We start from the raw sequence: 19,658 nt of genomic DNA on the forward strand, positions 1-19,658 counted from the left end.
GGACACAAAACATGCTCCTCCCCATCCTTTAGAGTTGTGAGCAAATGCAGTTCTGACATTCTACATCAGAGGCCGATGGTGATTTTCTAATCACCATCATCAAGAATTCAAGCATCATCAAACCTTTGTAGATAAAAGATATCCACCGGAAATGTTCGCCCTTCCACTGTAAGGATCACACTTGTATCCCTTGCTGGATCACTGGTTTCATTTTGATTAAAGAAATCCCGGAATTTCTAAAAAGAAAAAAATTAATTCTTCATTTCTCTTAGAGAAAAAGGTTCACAGCGATTCATGGAGGAAAAAAAATAATATAAAACTGGCCAAACACAGGTGAGTAGCAAGGATTACATATACGCAATACAGATTACGGGTTGTAACACACATTTTTAAAATTCACATTTTTCTAACTGCAATTGTGGGGAATCACATTTCAATGACAGTCTTTACTAAAGTTTTCATAAAAATAATAAAGGTTAGATTTCAAAAGTGCATTCAGTATAGCATCTGAGTTAACATGTAGCTGTAGTATTATTTATCTTATTCCTATCCTCTGTATTTCATTTAAGCAAAAATTAGGTCAAAGATGTGATTCAAGTTCAGTACAGGTTAGATTAGGTTGGTGCGTAACTCTATCTGGAAAACATAGATATGATCATTTGAGTTATCAATTTATAAGGAAACTTTTCCTTCTGTGAATAGTAGGTGTGTTTCTGGCCCCATTGTTAATGGTTTTAGGTCACTTGATGGCAGGGATAGTGTCTTCTCCATCTTTACACGCCCTACAGTAGTGAGTGCGAGGCTTTGCATGGGGTAGGCCATCAATCATGTACTTCCCCGACACTCGTGCAGTACCGCTGGGAGAAGTGTCTCTTGGCAGTTTCTCCCAAACAGGTGGCCACATCCTATTTAATGGTACTTGACTACCACTTGCAGCCCACAAGGAGACCTGTCTTAAGGGCTCTGGCCAATGATGGAGGAAGGAAACACCACCAAAGATCCTCTCTTGGGGAATGTGACCCTAAGGTACAAAGAGAAGCTGCAACTGAGAAGAGTTAAGTGACTATGCAGGCAGGCAAGTGAGCACCAGATGGGAAGCAGCTAGTATCCACTGCAGAGGGGGCATGGATGTCCCGTCGGGTGGAGTGCTCCACGATTTGAATCTGGGTCCCCTTTCCATTCCCCACCTCTACTCATTTCCCCAAGGCCTGGCTACGTAACTGCAAAGCTTGTCTTTATTTCCCTATCTACCTTTATAAACCATGTCCATCCTGCTCCAGGAAACCCAAAAGCCCAGGAGCTGTGCTAATGAACAGCATCAAACACTAAGTGAAGGGGCTCCGAGGGGTATTTTTAAAAGAGTAAACTAGATTTAACTACAAAGTACAGGAATGTTATACATTAACCTCAAAATTGAGAAGAATAAGCACAGACATAAAAGTGCCTCATGCCAACAAAACTATGTTTTGCTATGCAGAATTCCACACAGTACCCCTGTTCACTTTCTTTTGGGTAAATTCCCTTCAAGTTGCTTCAGCCTTCCTGCATCCCTATGACAGGCACAGCACAGGTACACCAGAAGTAACACACAAACAAGTGGGAACAGAGACCCCATGCCCCAAAAGAGTAAACAGTTCACAGAAGGCAGATGTGCAAAGAGCTGACAAAATAAACCCTAAGGCAGACTGACCCTGTGACCAGGAAAGAGCTGCAGATTACAATCTGACAGAATGAAAAGTTAAGAACAACTGGCTTTCAGGGAGAACTTCATGGAAGCGGCAATATCCCTCGCCTGCACCGTAAAGGCTAAGGATTATTACTGGCTGGGATGGGGGAGACATCCCTTACCAGGACAACAGCACAGTGTGGACTAAAAATGTAAAGGGGTCCCTAAGGGAGGACAGAGGCAAGGTCTAGGGCAGGCCTCCCTCATCTCTGAGTCAGCCGTCTCATCTGCAAAACGGACAAACTGCTATCCACCCTGCAAGGTTGCTGTGAGGTTCAAATAAAGTGTGTGGGACGGCTGTGGCACACGTCTAGCCTAGAATGGCACTCAATAAGTGATGTTAGCCATAACTCTGAAGGGACCCAAGTGCTGAGCTGCACTGACACTTTATCCAACGGGCAAGACAAGGGCAGTGAGGATGGGCATGATATTATCAGACCTGCGAGCTGGATCCCGGACTCCAGTGGCCATTTTGGAGAAGGGCAGAGGAACTAAAAGATTCAAGGCAAACAAACTAATTAATGAAGCTATCATAATAGTGCAGGGGAGACAAAGTGTAAACCTGGGCAAATCACTTCAGAGATACAACTGGTAGGAACTAGCAATCAGTGAGTGAGTGTGCACACACGTGCACATTGGAAAGAAGGCTGGAGTGACTTCTTACTCAACCGGGGATAAAAACTTCTTAAAGAAATGGAGGTCTTGGTCTCCATTGGTGAATGATCACGAGAAAGAGACTGAGATGGAGAATCCGAGAGTCACAAGTTTATGAGTTTAGGATGTCCACAGCTAGCCAGCTGCCAGACAGCTAAGGCTAGTGTGCAGGCACACAGTCAAGACTGCCACAAGCATGAAGGCTCAGCTGAACTAGGGGCCACAGGGGTGTGCAGCCTTGAGGGGGAAGAGCAGACAGAGAAGGAGCCCAAGAGGAAGCCAACAAGGAGGTGGGAGAGGGGAGTTGGCAGGGCTCCAGGAGCTCTGGAAGGAGGAGGAGGAGGAAGATTTTACCAAAGGGCTTGGACAGGGGTGAATGTTACCAAAAAGGCAAGCAGAACAAGGAAGAAGATGATGCCTTGACAATTTTATTAGAGTGGATGCCTAAACCTTACCATTAAGGAATACATGGTACTGAAAAGTAAAGATAGGGAGTTACTCTTTCAAGAATTAAGTCTCGGCCAGATGCGGTGGCTCATGCCTGTAATCCCAGCACTTTGGGAGGCCAAGGCAGGTGGATCGCCTGAGGTCAGGAGTTCAAAACCAGCCTGGCCAACATAGTGAAATCCCATCTCTACTAAAAATGCCAAAAAAAAAAAAAAAATGGCTGGGCATGGTGGTGGGCGCCTGTAATCCCAGATACTAGGAAGGCTGAGACGGAGAATCATTTGAACCTGGGAGGCGGAGGTTGCAGTGAGCCAAGATCGCGACATTGCACACCAGCCTAGGCAACAAGAGCGAAACTCCGTCTCAAAAAAAAAAAAGAATTAAGACTCAGCATTTACTGAGAAGGCACAAGACCTTTAAGATCTTTATCTTGTATCTTTACTTGGAAATACAAAATACATAAAAAAAAAAAGTAAATAAATATAGTACCAACAATGCAAGCATCTTGAGGCAGGATCAAGGAACAAGAAGAGTAAAATGAGTTCAACACACCCAGAAAAGAGGAGTTTGAGTCAGGTTTGAAAGAGGTGGGGTCACATTGACATATAGACACGGTAAGAAGCGTACATCATATAAAGGCAGGGGACAGTCTATGAAATGGAATGTAAATGATGTGGCCATCTGCAGGGTTGTCTTCTAGCTCACCATAGGCTCCTTCCCTGGTAGCTGCTCCTTCCTGATCCACTGGAGTGGCCACCAAGCAGCCATGTCTACCCAAGACACCCGTCCCTTGGCCAACAGCCCTTGGCCCATGTAGACAGGTCCAGGGTGGGGACCTGACCCCAGCTGATCCTAAGTTCCTTCTCTAAGAACCTGGAAAGAGAAATTAGTCTCTCTTCAAGTAGCTGGACTTACGACAAAAAAACTATGGGAGCAGTAACCACATATTCTGCCATGTAATTGGACGCAAATAAAAGAAAAGCAGTATCATAATATCATGTGATACAGGATCAATAAATACTTCATAATTATATCCAGTCATGTTACATAATTGTTCGTTTAAATGGGCGTACATTAAGAAAGTAGCTAAAGCAACCAAAGCAGCTATCTGATCAGCCCCATCATGCTCTGCTGGTCTCTGCCTCCCGGCTGCAGCCGCCGCTGTCTTCATCTGCAGGCTGGGCCACCCCAGTCGCTGAGAGAAACCACAGCAGGTGGCCTATCAGCAGCCCTAGCTCTAGGAGGTTTGAAATTAGTCTATCGGGCTGGGCGCGGTGGCTCAAGCCTGTAATCTCAGCACTTTGGGAGGCCGAGACAGGCGGATCACGAGGTCAAGAGATCGAGACCATCCTGGCTAACACAGTGAAACCCCGTCTCTACTAAAAAATACAAAAAACTAGCCGGGTGAGGTGGCGGGCGCCTGTAGTCCCAGCTACTCGGGAGGCTGAGGCAGGAGAATGGCGTGAACCCGGGAGGCTGAGCTTGCAGTGAGCCGAGATCTGGCCACTGCACTCCAGCCTGGGCAACAAAGCGAGACTCCGTCTCAAAAAAAAAAAAAAAAAAAAAAAGAAATTAGTCTATCACCCACAGACCGAGCCACTGGGGGCCAGGGGATGAGTTCTGGACTTCCCTGGGTCTCCAGATCAAAATGTTTCCTAAGCCACACCCAACCCCACTGCCACTCCCACATGGTCCTCCTCGTTCTTGCCCTCTTTCGTCCACTCATATCCTCTTTCTTTCTTTCACTCACATACAAACTCACATCCCATACCTCACATAGGCCGCTCACACATGGACCCACAACCCACACAGAGATGGCTCACACACACAGATCCCCCATTCAGAGACACATAGAAACCACTGTCCTCTTCACACAGGAGGTACCGGCTGAGCAGTGAGGATGGGATAAGAAGGAATGGCCCAGCTCACCAGGGTCCAGCATGTCCTGTACCACAGCAGAGCAAGGCAGGACAAAGCTCCTACATGCTGCCTTCCTGCTTACAAAACTGCTTCCAGAAAGTCATCTATAACAACTACCACAGACAGAACTGAAAGAAGCTATTTTTTTCATCTCTGTGTCACACCAAGACAATAAAAGGCAATTGTGAACAATTAGTATTAATTAACAATGAATCTGGCCGGGCGTGGTGGTTCACGCCTGTAAATCCAGCACTTTGGTAGCCCAAGGCAAGAGGATCACCTGAGGTCCGGAATTCGAGACCAGCCTGGCCAACATGATGAAACCCCATCTCTACTAAAAATACAAAAATTAGCTAGGCATAGTGGCTTACGCCTGTAGTCCCAGCTACTCGGGACACGGAAGCACGAGAATTACTTGAACCTGGGAGGCAGTTTGCAGTGAGCTGAGATCACACCACTGCACTCCAGCCTGGGCAAGAGAGACTCGGTCTCAATAAATAAATAAATAAATAAATAAAATGCATCTAAGAAAAGACTTGGACATTACAGTTTTGAACATAATAAAAACTGGAATAATTTTTAACTTAATTTAATAATTTTTAAGGAGGGGGTAAAAAAGAGATAGAGATGTTCTGTGTAACGTGGCCACAGAGGAGCTAACTAGAGGTGAAGTCAGCCATAGTCCACAAAATAGCATGCCAGCAGATACCATGGGTGAGAGAGATGACAATTAAACAGGGCAAGAGAGGAGCTTTAACCCAGAAGTTGCCATGGGCAGACCTAAGACAACAGACTCCTACAGCCTGTGGAAAGGTCTGAGAAACCAGTCTCCGGACACATTGGACATTCACCTTCGCCATGCTGCGCTCTCTCTCTCTCCAAGTTGTTCTGTTTCCCAGGAGCCAGGAGCCAGGGACCACATCTCACCTGGATTTCAGAACTGGCCTCCATATCTAATGGAGACTCCGTATCTACTCTTCTCTCCCATACACAGCACTCAGAATGATCTTTCTAGAGCCCAAACATGATCAAGTCACTGCCCACTCTCACATGTTCCCATGGCTCCCAACCAGACATAGGATGGAGTTCATCCTCTCTGGCTGAGCATGTAAGGCCTTCCGTCATCTGACCCTAACCTCCCCATTTTAATCTTCCATTGCTTTCCATTCAATCAAAATTCATTCAACCCAAGTGCCTATTCTGTGCCAGACATCCAGACATTGTTTTAGGTAGAAGGGACAAAATGAGACAAAGTCCTGATCCTTTTTTTTTTTTTTTTTTTTTTTTTTTTAGACAGAGTCTCGCTTAGTCGCCCAGGCTGGAGTGCAGTGGCGCGATCTCGGCTCACTGCAAGCTCCGCCTCCCGGGTTCACGCCATTCTCCTGCCTCAGCCTCCCGAGTAGCTGGGACTACAGGCGCCCGCCGCCTCGCCCGGCTAATTTTTTGCATTTTTAGTAGAGACGGGGTTTCACAGTGTTAGCCAGGATGGTCTCGATCTCCTGACCTTGTGATCCACCCGCCTCGGCCTCCCAAAGTGCTGGGATTACAGGCGTGAGCCACCGCGCCCGGCCCAAAGTCCTGATCTTAATGGAGCTCATGTTTTAGTGACAGGAGACACACAATAAACAATGCATATAATGTTAAGTAGTGATAGACAAGTGATAAACATAAAAAAAAATCAGAATAAGGGAATAAAGAACATTTGGGGTGCTGTTTTAGATAGCGCCTCTCTGAGGAAATAAATACTCAAAACTGGAATGAAATTAGGAGAGAACCTTAGACTGTCTGGGGAAGAATGATCTAAAAAGAGGGTTCCTCCAGAGCATAAGCATGCCTGGGTTGTTTTGAGGAACAGCAAGGGGACCAGTGAGGCTGGAATGTAGGGAGCACTGGAGAAAGTGGAAGAAAATAAAGTCAAAGAGGAAGTTCGGGGGTAATTCACCCATAAGGGTCTGGCAGGTAAGATAAGACTCGAAGCTCCGTGAACTCATGGTCATGTCCCTGTGATTTCATTTATGCTTAGGGTGCCCTTCCCCACCTTCATCCATCTGGAAAATGGCTGTCCATCTTTCAAGCACAGCTGGTACGTCACCACCTTTATGAAAGTTTCTGGGCACCCCCCGGCTGGCTGGAGTTAAGGGCTCCCTCCTTGGCTGCCTCAGTGCTTTGAACACACTGAACTGCAAACATCTATTTCTGCATGTATATATAGCAAGTGGTCAAAAGTATTTGTTGAGTTGAGCTGCTGTTCAAATTATCGGTCATCAAGAGAGAAAAATAAGTAAACCTAGCCATAAAAAACTTCAACATGGAAATTATTATACATACAGGAGAAACTTTTTTTTTTTTTTTTGAGATGAAGTTTCGCTCTTGTTGCCCAAGCTGGAGTGCAATGGAGCGATCTCGGCTCACTACAACCTATGCCTCCCAGGTTCAAGCGATTCTCCTGCCTCAGCCTCCCAAGTAGCTGGGATTATAGGGATGCGCCACTACGCCCAGTTAATTTTGTATTTTTAGTAGAGACGGGGTTTCACCATGTTGGCTGGGCTGGCCTCAAACTCCTGACCTCAAGTGATCCGCCTGCCTCAGCTTCCCAAAGTGCTGGGATTACAGGTGTGAGCCACCATGCCCGGCCCAGGAGAAACTTCAATTGCACAGAAAAATCTAAATATATATGGTATAGTCATAAATAAATTCAAGAAATACAGACTCATACTGAAAAGATAATAAAAAGAAGCTGCCTAAGTGGGGAGAAAGACAGAATGTAGATAAACAAGACAGGTAGGTAATTATGAACTTAATTAATTACAGGCTAATTTCCACCCACAAGCTGAAAAGGAGTATCCTCTGACTCTATGAAATCTAGGACATCAGATGGTCCCATAAAGAAGGTAGGCCATTCTGCCAAAGATAAGCTCTTGCTAGAGGTAACTTCCCAAGGATATATAGGACGAAAGTGTTTGTGAGGAGAGGAGGAAAGGGGAGGAAAGGCTCTTACGTCCGCATCCAGAGTGGCTGAAGCCACAATCAATCGAAGATCCCCTCGCTTTTTCTGAATCTAAAAAAAGAAGACATTAAGAAATAATAATAGTGCAATACTTATGGGTGAGATCATTTGATATCTGAAATGTATTTCAAAATTCAGTGGGTTTTGTTTTTGTTTTTGTTTTTGTTTTTTTGCCTGAGGAGGAGGTAGGGGAGCTTACAGATGAAAGGACTGACTACAAATTAATAATTGTCAAAGGTAAAGCAGGGGGGTCATTACACTATTATTTCTAATTTGTAAATGTATGGAATTTTCCAAAGTAAATTTTTTAAATTATAAAAACTATAAAGAAGCTTTAAGATCCAAATCTGAATTTACTGCGAATAAAACCATTTTTTCCTGAAACCCAGGTCTCAAGATAGTTTGAATCTATGTATGAAAAAGTATATTAAAAGCAAACAAACAATAAATGATAACACCAAGACAGAAATATGGCAAAAAAAAAAAAAGAGATAAAAGATATTAAGTTACTCAAAGAAACACAAAATCAACAGGCATTAGAGAAGTGATCAAATGAGATACAGCTAAGATATATAATAACAATGAGATATTTTTCCCCATCTATCCCATTGGCAAGCATTTATTTTTTTAAGGCTAACACTCAGTGTTGGCAAAAATTCAGTGAAATCGGCCCTCTTATTATACTGTTCCTGAAAAAGGTAATAACATGGTACAATAATTCCCTCAAAGTATCAAAAAATCTAAATCTTTGGCAATGGAATAAAATAATAATGAAAGTAGTAATAATAACAACTAATACAGACTAACTTATGTGCTAGCCCAGAGGCCCTGCATACAGGTACACAGTACACCCACTGTGCAAAGATGCCTGGCTGAGAGGGCTAGGGGCATCAGCAATCCAGCCCACTTGCCTCCTACCTAGCTCTAGACATCCTCCCAGAGGGGACATCTTTTTCTAATTTGCACAAAAGAACATCACAGTCTAGCTGTGACCCTATGCCAGGCACTAACCTAGAAGTTTTTTGCTATCTTACTTAAGCTTCAAAACAAATCACAATATACAGCACCTATGTCTAACATAACTCTCTGCAATGACGAAAACTTTATTTGTACTGTCTGATGCATAAGCCACTAGCCACCTGTGGCTATAGAGCCCTTGAAAAATAGCCAAAGTGGCCGGGCACAGTGGCTCACGCCTGTAAACCCAAGACTTTGAGAGGCCGAGGCAGGCGGAGTTCGAGACCAGCCTGACCAACGTGGAGGAACCAAACCCCACCTCTACTAAAAATACAAAATTAGCAGGGCATGGTGGCACATGCCTGTAATCTCAGCTATTCGGGAAGGCTGAGGCAGGAGAATCGCTTGAACCTGAGAGGTGGAGGTTGCAGTGAGCCAAGATCACGCCACTGTACTCTAGCCTAGGCAACAAGAGAAAAACTCCGTCTCAAAAAAAAAAGAAAAGAAAAATAGCCAATGTGACTGAGAACCTGAATTTTTTTACTTTCTTCTATTTTAATTAACTTTTATCTCAATAGCCACAGGTGGCTAGTGGCTACCATAGAGGAAAGTACACCAGCACAGATATAGAGACTCCTATTATCCCATTTTAGAGATGAGTAAACTCAGCAAAGTCAGAATTTGAACCCAGGTAGTCTGACTCAATGCCTATGCTTTTAATCACCCTGTTCTACCACTTCTTTCTAGACTCTAATTGGGAATCTGTCCAAAGAAAACAATCAGAAAATATGGGAAGGGAGGAGAGAGTGGAGGTAAGATTGAAACAAAATTGGCTGTGAGTTGTAATTGTTGAAGCCAGATGATGGGTACATGGGGGTCATTATACACCTCTTTGGGATATGTTTGAAACCTTAATAATAAAGAAAGAAACAGAAATGTAGCAGATTTAATTACAAGGGTGCTCGCTGCAACAGTATTTATAATATTTAAAATCTGCAAGCTATATAAATTGCTAACAGTAGGGGAAGTTAAATACTTTATGACAGAGATGTGATTAAATAACCATTAAAAATAGTATCTTCAGAGAATATTTAAATGACACAGAAAAATGATCCTAATGTAATGTTAAGGGAAATATGAAAGATACAAATTAGTATATACAATTCAATCAATCCCTAGTATGCCAAAACAGATCCAAGTACACACACACACATACACATACAGAAAAGAGAAGAAAACATACCAACATTTTACTGCTGATATTCTCTGAATGGGTAGGATTATGGATGATTTTAATTTTCTTCCTTGGTATTTTGTTTTATTTTCCAAGTTGCTACAACTGTTTTTGTAATGGGGCAATAAAATAAACACACACAATAAAAAGCTAGCAGTAAAGTCATACCTTTTTTAGCAAGCCAATGGCAATATCAGTGTACAAGGTCCTCTCGTGGGCTTCATCCAGCATGATGACACTAAGAATGAAAGAGAAGCTCTCAGTGAGCCTCTAAAAAAACCACACATCATCTCATCTAGACCATCAAAGAGCCAGCCTCTGGGTATTTAGTCCTCATACAATCACTCTGCATCAAAAGTAAACCTAAGCTACTCTTCTTTGACAAAGAGGCAATTCTTAGGTTAATAAAAACGGTGACAATAACATATCTGAATTTTAAAAAGTGTACTATTGTTATCTTTAAGCATTTTACCATTCACACTGAATTCCAACTGAATTTAATATCTGATTTTAAATGAAAACATAACCTATAACCCCACAGAACACATAAAAATCAGAACAAAGCCCAACCACCTGAAGACTGTTAAGCTATAACAACAGTCAAAGAGGTAGCTGACTACAGTTGTGACATACGTGGAACAGGGGGTCAAATGTGACACCCTCCTCGAGAATACCAGAGCCTGGGTGGGACAGCTTTAATGCTATGAGTGACAGACAGATATACTAGGAGGGGGAAAGTGATAAAAAATTATTTGGACTCTGTAAATTACATTTAACATGGGCCAGTTAGTTCTCTGCAGTCACCATCAATACTGGAGTGTGACAAGGCAAAATAAAAAGGACAAGTTACCAGACTAAGTAATGACAGGAATTTTAATGTGCCCATTTTTTACTGTCTGTAAAGGGCCATACTATTTAAATTCTGAGAAAAACACCAAGGGTCCCAACAGCCAAGGTCAAGAGAAAAGCTTTGGGGAAGCTTAAAACAGACATGAATCCCAGCTACTAACACACCTGCTTCTCCATCTCCCTGGGGACTTTGGAAACTAGGAAAGCTATCATAAGAAAAACACATTTACCTATATTTTGTTAACAACGGATCAACCATCATTTCCCTGACCAGCATTCCATCAGTAAGAAACTAAAAAATAAAAACACAAAGCTTTAGAAATAATTCACTTACACTAAATATTAATGCTATTTTTTAAGTTCAAGTGCAATCTCTTTGCCAGGATGTGTACAAGTAAATTCCCACAAAGGACTGTGAGAAAATGCCTCCATATTTTCATTATCAAGCAATGTAATTGTTCACAAAAGGCTTTAAACATAGGGTCCTCGGCTGGAGTTGCAAATCTTTGAGCAGAATTTCACTTGCATTTATTATGGAAACATCAGCTAAGCCCCATTTCCTCTGGGCTTGCACCACTAGTACTACCGATAAAGAGGCAGTGAAGACCAATTGGTATCTGCCCAAAGAAACACCCTAAGTCTAAGATAAATTGCCTTCAAATGTCCCAAAGACTACAGATTGCAGTTCTTGATGTTATTAACTTAAACTTCAACTAATATTATTTCACAGAATCTAGACAGGATCATGGTTAAGCACATGGGCTATGGTGTCAGACTGCTGGGAGTTCAGATCCTGGCTCTACCTCTTACTAAGCTGTGTGAACCTTGGGCAAGTTACTCATCTTCTCTGTCCCTGATTGCTCATTTGTAAAATGAGGTAATCAAAGTATTTACCTCACCAAGTTAATGTGAAAAATAAATAAGATAGTATAGTAGTTCCTGGGTATCCTTGGGGGTTGGTTCTAGAAACCGCCCCCCTCAGCCCACACCAAAATCTGCAAATGCTCAAGTCCATTATATACAATGGCATAGTATTTGCATGTAACCTATGCATACCTTCCCATATACTTTAAATCATCTCTAGATTATTTAGAATGCTTAAAACAATGTAAATGTTGTGAAAATAGTTGTTATACTATATTTTTAAAAATTTACATTATTTTTTATTTTTATTTTTTAATATTAGTAATTCAAGGTTGGTTGAATCCACAGACACAGAACCCACAGGATGCGGAGGACTGACTGTACATGTAAAGCATTTAGCATAGGATCTAGGACAGAGTAGTGCTCAAGAAAAGTCAGCTAATATTATTTAAGATTAATGAATCTATAATGCTTCAGAAACATACAGTAACAGCCTTCTTTTTTTTTTTTTTTTTTTTTTTTGAGACGGAGTCTCGCTCTGTCACCCAGGCTGGAGTGCAGTGGCCGGATCTCAGCTCACTGCAAGCTCCGCCTCCCGGGTTTACGCCATTCTCCGGCCTCAGCCTCCCGAGTAGCTGGGACTACAGGCGCCCGCCACCTCGCCCGGCTAGTTTTTTGTATTTCTTAATAGAGACGGGGTTTCACCGTGTTAGCCAGGATGGTCTCGATCTCCTGACCTCGTGATCCGCCCGTCTCGGCCTCCCAAAGTGCTGGGATTACAGGCTTGAGCCACCGCGCCCGGCCTGTAACAGCCTTCTTAACGTACTGAATTTGTTTTCAGGTTAAACCATCTCCCTTGCATGCTGTATCTTAGTGTTTTTTGCTTTTTTTGTTTTAAGAGCAGGATGCATTACCATCATGTTTTTCTTGGACCTGGTACCACATACATATGTAAGAGCGAAAGTGAGAACTTGCCACCAATGACAAATCACCAGTCAAGAACTGAGCACCGGCCGGGCGTGGTGGCTCAAGCCTGTAATCCCAGCACTTTGGGAGGCCGAGGCGGGCGGATCACAAGGTCAGGAGATCGAGACCACGGTGAAACCCCGTCTCTACTAAAAATACAAAAAATTAGCCGGGCGCGGTTGTGGGCGCCTGTAGTCCCAGCTACTCGGGAGGCTGAGGCAGGAGAATGGCGTGAACCCGGGAGGCAGAGCTTGCAGTGAGCCAAGATCGCGCCACTGCACTCCAGCCTGGGCGACAGAGCGAGACTCCGTCTCAAAAAAAAAAAAAAAAAAAAAAAAAAGAACTGAGCACCTTGAAATTGTGACCAAATGGAATACAAAAGGTTTTTATGGATGGCTCAAAGGTTTTTATGGTTATGCAAACCACCGAAAATTAGCTCGTTCAAATATATTTGATGGTACAGAAAAATATTCCCTTCACCTAGCAAAATGAATGCAACAAAATATAGTAATCCGGAAAGTAAGGTCCATATTTTTATAAATCGCTACATTGGTCATTCAGTTTATCTGATTTTCAATTTTTCCTCTGTTGCAAATTAAGAGGTAACTGAGATTCTAATAACCAATTTTCATTTTCTCAGATTATTTTCATTCACTGTTTTACTGCACTGACTGATTAGACTTTGATTCTAGCACAGTGGTAGGTAGTAGGCAGACACCCTGTTGAGTTGATTATACACTGATTACTATTGATACTAATTACTTTAATATTAGCAAGGAGGCCAAAGAACACACATACGAAATCCACTTTCACATGTAAATGGAAAATTACTAATTAGTGAAACAACATTCATGAATTCTACACTTCATCAACTTATACTACTTGGTCTCTATTTTCAAGTCTTTTACAGGCTTATTTCTGTATTTCGATAGCTATTTGAGTCAGTGAAAATACAGTAAAATACACATAAGAAAAGACAGCTTTGAGTCTTGGTCCTATCACTGATTAGCATATAATATCAGGCAAGTCATTCAACCTTCCAAGCCCTTAACCTCTTCATCTTTGGAACCAAGGACTAAACCTTACTTCCAATCTCCTTTCTGGGCTAAGACTGCAGGACTCTTTGAAAGAGCCCTGTGTCGCTGGGTGCGGTGGCTCACACCTGTAATCCCAGCACTTTGGGAGGCCAAGGTGGGCGGATCGCGAGGTCAGGAGATCGAGACCATCCTGGCTAACACGGTGAAACCCCGTCTCTACTAAAAATAGAAAAAAAAAATTAGCCGGGCATGGTGGCGGTTGCCTGTAGTCCCAGCTACTTGGGAGGCTGAGGCAGGAGAATGGTATGAACCCAGGAGGCGGAGCTTGCAGTGAGCTGAGATCGTGCCACTGCACTCCAGCCTAAGTGACAGAGCAAGACTCCGTCTCAAAAAAAAAAAAGAAAGAAACAGCTCTCTGTCTCCCAGCTGACTAAAGTCTCTGAATGTCAGGATAATTTTCTTCACTTTCTGCCATGGTATCAATGTCCTGTATAGCAGCAAGGGCTACATGTTTTTAATTCTCCCAAAATAGTCTTCTTCCTTATTTCCACTAGGAAAAGCAGCTTGAGCACTTTACCTTAATTCTCGTGGCCAGCTGGTCAGTGCAGTCATCAAAGCGGATGCAGTAGCCCACCTCGTGGCCCAGCACTGCACCCCTTTCTTCAGCTACTCTCCCTGCAACCTTTGGGAAGAAAGATCATGCTGAAAATAGAGACATAGAAATTACTGCACAGAGCACATACTATGGAAAATCTAAAGGTCATTTATATTTTAAATAGTATGTGAACACAATGAAAAATGAAAGACAAGTTATTAGAGAACAAGCATAATAACTTTTACAATTATTATTATTATTATTATTATTATTGAGACGGAGTCTTACTCTGTCACCCATGCTGGAGTGCAATGGCACAATCTCGGCTCACTGCAACCTCTACCTTCCAGGTTCAAGCAATCCTCCTGCCTCAACCTCCTAAGTAGCTGGGATTACAGGTAAGCGCCACCAGGCCCAGCTAATTTTTGTATTTTTAGTGGAGACAGGGTTTCGCCATGTTGGCCAGGCTGATCTCGAACTCCTGACCTCAAGCAATTTGCCCACCTCAGTCTCTCAAAGTGCTGGGATTACAGGTGTGAGCCACCATGCCCAGTCAATTATTAACTTATATATCTCACTTCATTCTATAAAGGTCTTGGGGCAACTTACAAGAACATACACAATGAAAAACAAAATCACATAAAAATATTATAGATCAAGATCCAAAAAATGACAGAAAAAAATTCAAAAGATCAAAGCCAATGAGAAAATGTTAAACATAGATATGCCAAAGTTATTCAAGTTGAGCCACAAATTCAGCTCTAAATTTGGTGGCCAAAGCAAAAAGGAAAGTAAAAGAAACGACAAGATTCACCCTGTTCCTAAAGAAAGGGCACACCGACCAGGGACAGCGTTTCATCTCCACGCTCGAAAAGAAAACCCATCCCCCTGGACCATGAGGACAGAACAGGAATTACCATATTCAATGCCAGGTCAGTTTCATTTTCTCATTGAAGGCAAAAAGGTAAGTTTCAACAGCTCACAACTGTGTTCCAGCTGCCAAGGCCATTGAGAGGGGAAATACAGACTAGAACTCGGGTTTAAAATAAAGAGGGCAGATGAGTGGATGAGAAGATTAACAAAAAATCCAAGGTAGCATAATAAAGTGAAAGACAAAATATGTAATACATTATGAAGACCATAAACTATAGACACAATTTCACCCATCAAAACATAACAAATAAAAAGTGAATGCAGGAAAGAGAAAAATGAATCCAACAGCAAGATCTCTGCATTCCCCCCAAGAAGGTTATTCAAAAGTTAACTTATTAATAGAAAATATTTAAAAGAATGAATAAGCATAAAAGTAGAAAAGCAATAATGAATATCATTTAGTTTAATTTAAAAGAAAATAGGACCGGATACAGTGGTTCACACCTATAATCCCAGCAATTTGGGAGGTCGAGGCAGGCAAATCACCTGAGGTCAGGAGTTCAAGACCAGCCTAGCCAACATGGTGAAACCCCATCTCTACCAAAAATACAAAAAGTTAGTTGGGCATGGTGGCATGCACCTGTAATCCCAGCTACTCGCAGGAGGCTGAGGCAGGAGACGCCTGAACCCAGGAGGTGGAGGTTGCAACGAGCTGAGATCACCCCACTGCACTCCAGCCTGGGTGACAAAGAGAGGCTGTGTTGGGGAAAAAAAAAAAAAAGAAAGAAAAGAAAGTTTAGTATTCACCACCACATAAACTACCTAAATGAAAAGAACCAAAGGGAAGCAATATTAATAGGTTTCCCAGGGACCCAGCACACCAATCCCCACAGAAGGAAGGAGTTCAGCTCCCTCTTTCACAGGTGAGACAACCTCCCCAGCACCCACGCAGTTCCCAGGTGCTGACTTTAGAACATGGCTGGCACAGGAGGTGTCCTGAGGCACAGCTTACTGCTCCAGCCTTTCCACCCCAGCAGCCCCAGCTTCAGGAAGGCAGAGGTTCTCTGCACTCAGCTTCTGAGCCAGGCACACCCAGGCGTTTCCTGCCCATCAGTGTTTAAGACACTGAAGAACAGATGAGGATCAGAAGCAGCTCTGCCTGGTGACTCGAAATTACAGACTGGGGAGGCCAAAACCAAATCAATCATCCAGCAGCTGGTCTATACCATGTAGGCTTTCAAAACATCTGATGAAACCAGAAAGTTATCCCACACTGCTCTACCTCTGGTTGGTTGTATTTCCCAATGACCAGCATTTCACCAGGACAGACTTGTTCTTGTTATTGTTCCAATTTCAGCCCTACATGTCATTATATTATAAATCTCAGAATATGGTACAGGTAGAGAATGTATGCATAGAGATACTAGGAACTGATGGAGAAAACAGGCTTATAAGAAGGAGCATACATAAATATATACACCTACAATGTACCCACAAAAAAAGTTAAATTTTAAAAAATGAGCATAAATTAACGAATCTCTGTAAAAATATAATCATTTTATGGGTCTATAAGGTAAAAGCCAAACCTGTTTATTCTTACTCCTTCACTATTTGAATACATCTGCTATAAAAAGTATTTTTATTTTCAAACTCTATTTTTAAATTTTTATTATTTATAATCACACAAGGTTATATTCTATTGGTTTTTTAATAGATTTTCCTCTCTATCACTTTAGTTCTGCTCCCAATAACCTCATCAACTAGACTGGACAAATACTATCTTTCTGACAGACCAAAAGGAAAGGGAGGTAAAAAGACCACAAAAAAAAAAAAAAAAAAAAAAAAAAAAAATCACTGAGCACCTACTACTGGCAAGTACTGTGCTCTAAGCTTTCACAAATTTGTATCTCATTAAATATACACACAGCCCATGAGGCAGACAAGACACTATTGTATTTACAACTGAGGAAACTGAAATAAGACAGGTGTTAGAGCTTATTCTGAATCATGGGTCAGGGAGGACCTGGTCTTGAAGTCAAACCCAGGCCACATGAGTTCAACAAGCATCCTCATTACTAATTGCCTCTCACAGAGATCAAGCAACAGCTTATGCAATCTGTTTTTAGGCTCTGAGATTGTTTGCAGATTTTAGTCTGCACATAAAGCACTTTCTGAGATGTAGCATCTCAAACTTGACAGCTCTATTAACATTACATGCTCTTTGCTCTTTCAAGAGAAAGCTATGGTTTCATGGAAGTTATCCACGGCTACAAATTTGGAACTGAAATGCAAACTGATTAAGAGCTGGGATTCCAAACCACAAACAGGAAAAATTGCTCTAATTTTTAGGCAACTGAGTCATCTTTTAGTGACAAAAAAGATTAACTCCAGCATTTCAACTTAGTTTCCAAACTGTTACCACCATTTTCATACAAAAACACAACACACACACACAACTTGTAAAACTGTATAACTTCTTAATTGAACACTATTAGAAAATGAACTTTGGGCAAAATGACGACACAATAATTAAAACTCAGTAAGAACAAAAATAACTTGGGGAAATAGAATTAATTTCTTGTCCAGGTAAAGACTGCAAACTAAAGGCCGTACTTCCTTAAGCTTTTTTTTTTTTTTTGGAGATAGGGTAAAGGTTGGAGTACAACTCACTGCAGCCTTAAAACTCCTGGGCTCAAGTGATCCTCCTGCCTCAGCCTCCCAAGTAGCTGGGACCACAGGCAGGTGCCAGCATGCCCAGCTAATTTTTTAAAAAATTGTTTTGTAGAGACAGGGTCTTGCTATGTTGCCCAGGCTGTTCTCAAACTCCGAGGCTCAAGCAAACCTCTTGCCTCAGCCTCCCAATGTGCTGGGAATACAGGCATTAGCCACCACACCCAATCTCTCAGAGCTAATTCAAAAACGACAAAAGAATTTAAACATACTATCAACGAAAAACTTATGGTGGCTCCGACTTCTACACAGTGATCCTCAATTGCCAAAAGGCAGTGAGCAAAGTCTGCACAGTTCGCAGGGACAGTGTGAGTCAAGAATTTTATATCAACAAAAACCACAACTGAACATTCTCAAGCATATTTAAAAAAAAAAAAAAAAAGCTGAACGATAAAATTCAGCCAATACAAGAAATAAAAGCAAAACAAGCAATTAAAGGTTGGCAAAACCATGGAAAATAACTAATGATGAGTACTGAATCCATTTAAACTAGAATTAAGGTTAAACACCTGTGAGAATTATGATTAAGAACATGTACGTTATAAATATTGAAATGAAAATGACAGGACTGTATCTACAACAAATGGAGAAAGCAAAGGTGGAAAGAAGAATACATGCTAATTTCCTCTTCTTTCATAACAGGAAACTATAAGGTATAATTTGAAATATAGGTAACATCCTGAGGTTTTTTGTACTCTTTCTTCTTACTTTTCAAGCTTTAATAAAGTATCTTGTGGTGAATATTTATCCAAAGTACAGTTGCTACTCCTATTTCACTAAAGTTTCCTATTTTGTTAAATTCAATAAAAAATAAATATTAAATATGATCTCATTTTTATAAAATTATTTCTATCCAGCCAGTCAACCATTCATCTTCACCTTTAAGAGAAGCTTGGAATGATGTTCACAAATGTTCACATTGTTTATGTTGGATGGTGAAATGTGGGGCTTAAAAAATATTTTGTTTTTTTATTTCCTCAGCACTTTATTACTTACAATGTTCACAATGTGCAGGATCAATTTAACAAAAATATTCAAATCATAATTCTTTTAAAACTGAAGACCTGGCCAGGCACGGTGGCTCATGTCTGTAATCAAAGCACTTTGGGAGGCCAAGGCGGGCAGATCACAAGGTCAGGAGTTTGAGACCAGCTTGGCCAACATGGTGAAACCCCATCTCTACTAAAAATACAAAAAAAATTAGCCGGGCGTGGTGGCACATGCCTGTAATCCCAGCTACTCGGGAGGCTGAGGCAGGAGAATTGCTTGAACCCGGGAGGCAAAGGTTGCAGTGAGTTGAGATCCCTCCATTGCACTCCAGCCTGGGTGTCAGAGTGAGACTCTGTCTCAGGAAAAAAATAAAAATAATAAAAAAACACAAAAACTGAAGACCTACATTCTTAAGGAGCAACTTCAATTCATTTAAAGCCTTTAGGAAATGTAAACAAATCACAAATGTAGACAACACAGATAGAATCTTTCCAATACAAAAAGAAACTCACTGTAACAGCAGCCACTCTCCGAGGCTGGGTCACTCCTACCACTCTTCCTTCGGCTGTCCAACCGGCTTCTGCAAGGTACTACAAACAAAATCACATATAAGTATACATATGACACCACTTTTCCAGAACAATCTCCCCCAAGATGCTCCCATACTGTGTTAAAGTCACTAAGAAAGGAAAAAGCACAGTTATTGTCCCAGCAGAACTTTGGGAATTATTTTACAGATGGAGAATCTGAGTCTTGGTAACGTTAGGTAATTAAGTTCACATCAAAGCTGATCAACAGAAGAACTAAGG

At 41.8% G+C, this 19,658-nt stretch overlaps 1 protein-coding gene across 4 annotated transcripts in view; it reads right to left on the reverse strand.

Moving 5' to 3' along the window:
• LOC105496344 (DEAH-box helicase 35) overlaps nt 1-19,658 on the reverse strand; it is a 91,978-nt gene that overhangs the window by 50,170 nt on the left and 22,150 nt on the right. For all 4 annotated transcript variants that reach the window (XM_071079333.1, XM_071079335.1, XM_071079334.1 and 1 more), the window contains exons 4-9: nt 19,362-19,439; nt 14,239-14,343; nt 11,025-11,086; nt 10,114-10,183; nt 7,746-7,805; nt 124-236 (exon numbers count right to left, since the gene is read on the reverse strand). In XM_071079333.1, the coding sequence (XP_070935434.1) occupies nt 124-236; nt 7,746-7,805; nt 10,114-10,183; nt 11,025-11,086; nt 14,239-14,343; nt 19,362-19,439 (488 nt within the window). The remainder of the gene's footprint in view (nt 1-123; nt 237-7,745; nt 7,806-10,113; nt 10,184-11,024; nt 11,087-14,238; nt 14,344-19,361; nt 19,440-19,658) is intronic.

The sequence above is a fragment of the Macaca nemestrina genome, chromosome 15 (genome assembly GCF_043159975.1).
Source record: "Macaca nemestrina isolate mMacNem1 chromosome 15, mMacNem.hap1, whole genome shotgun sequence".
In the NCBI taxonomy this organism is placed as follows: Eukaryota; Metazoa; Chordata; class Mammalia; order Primates; family Cercopithecidae; genus Macaca; species Macaca nemestrina.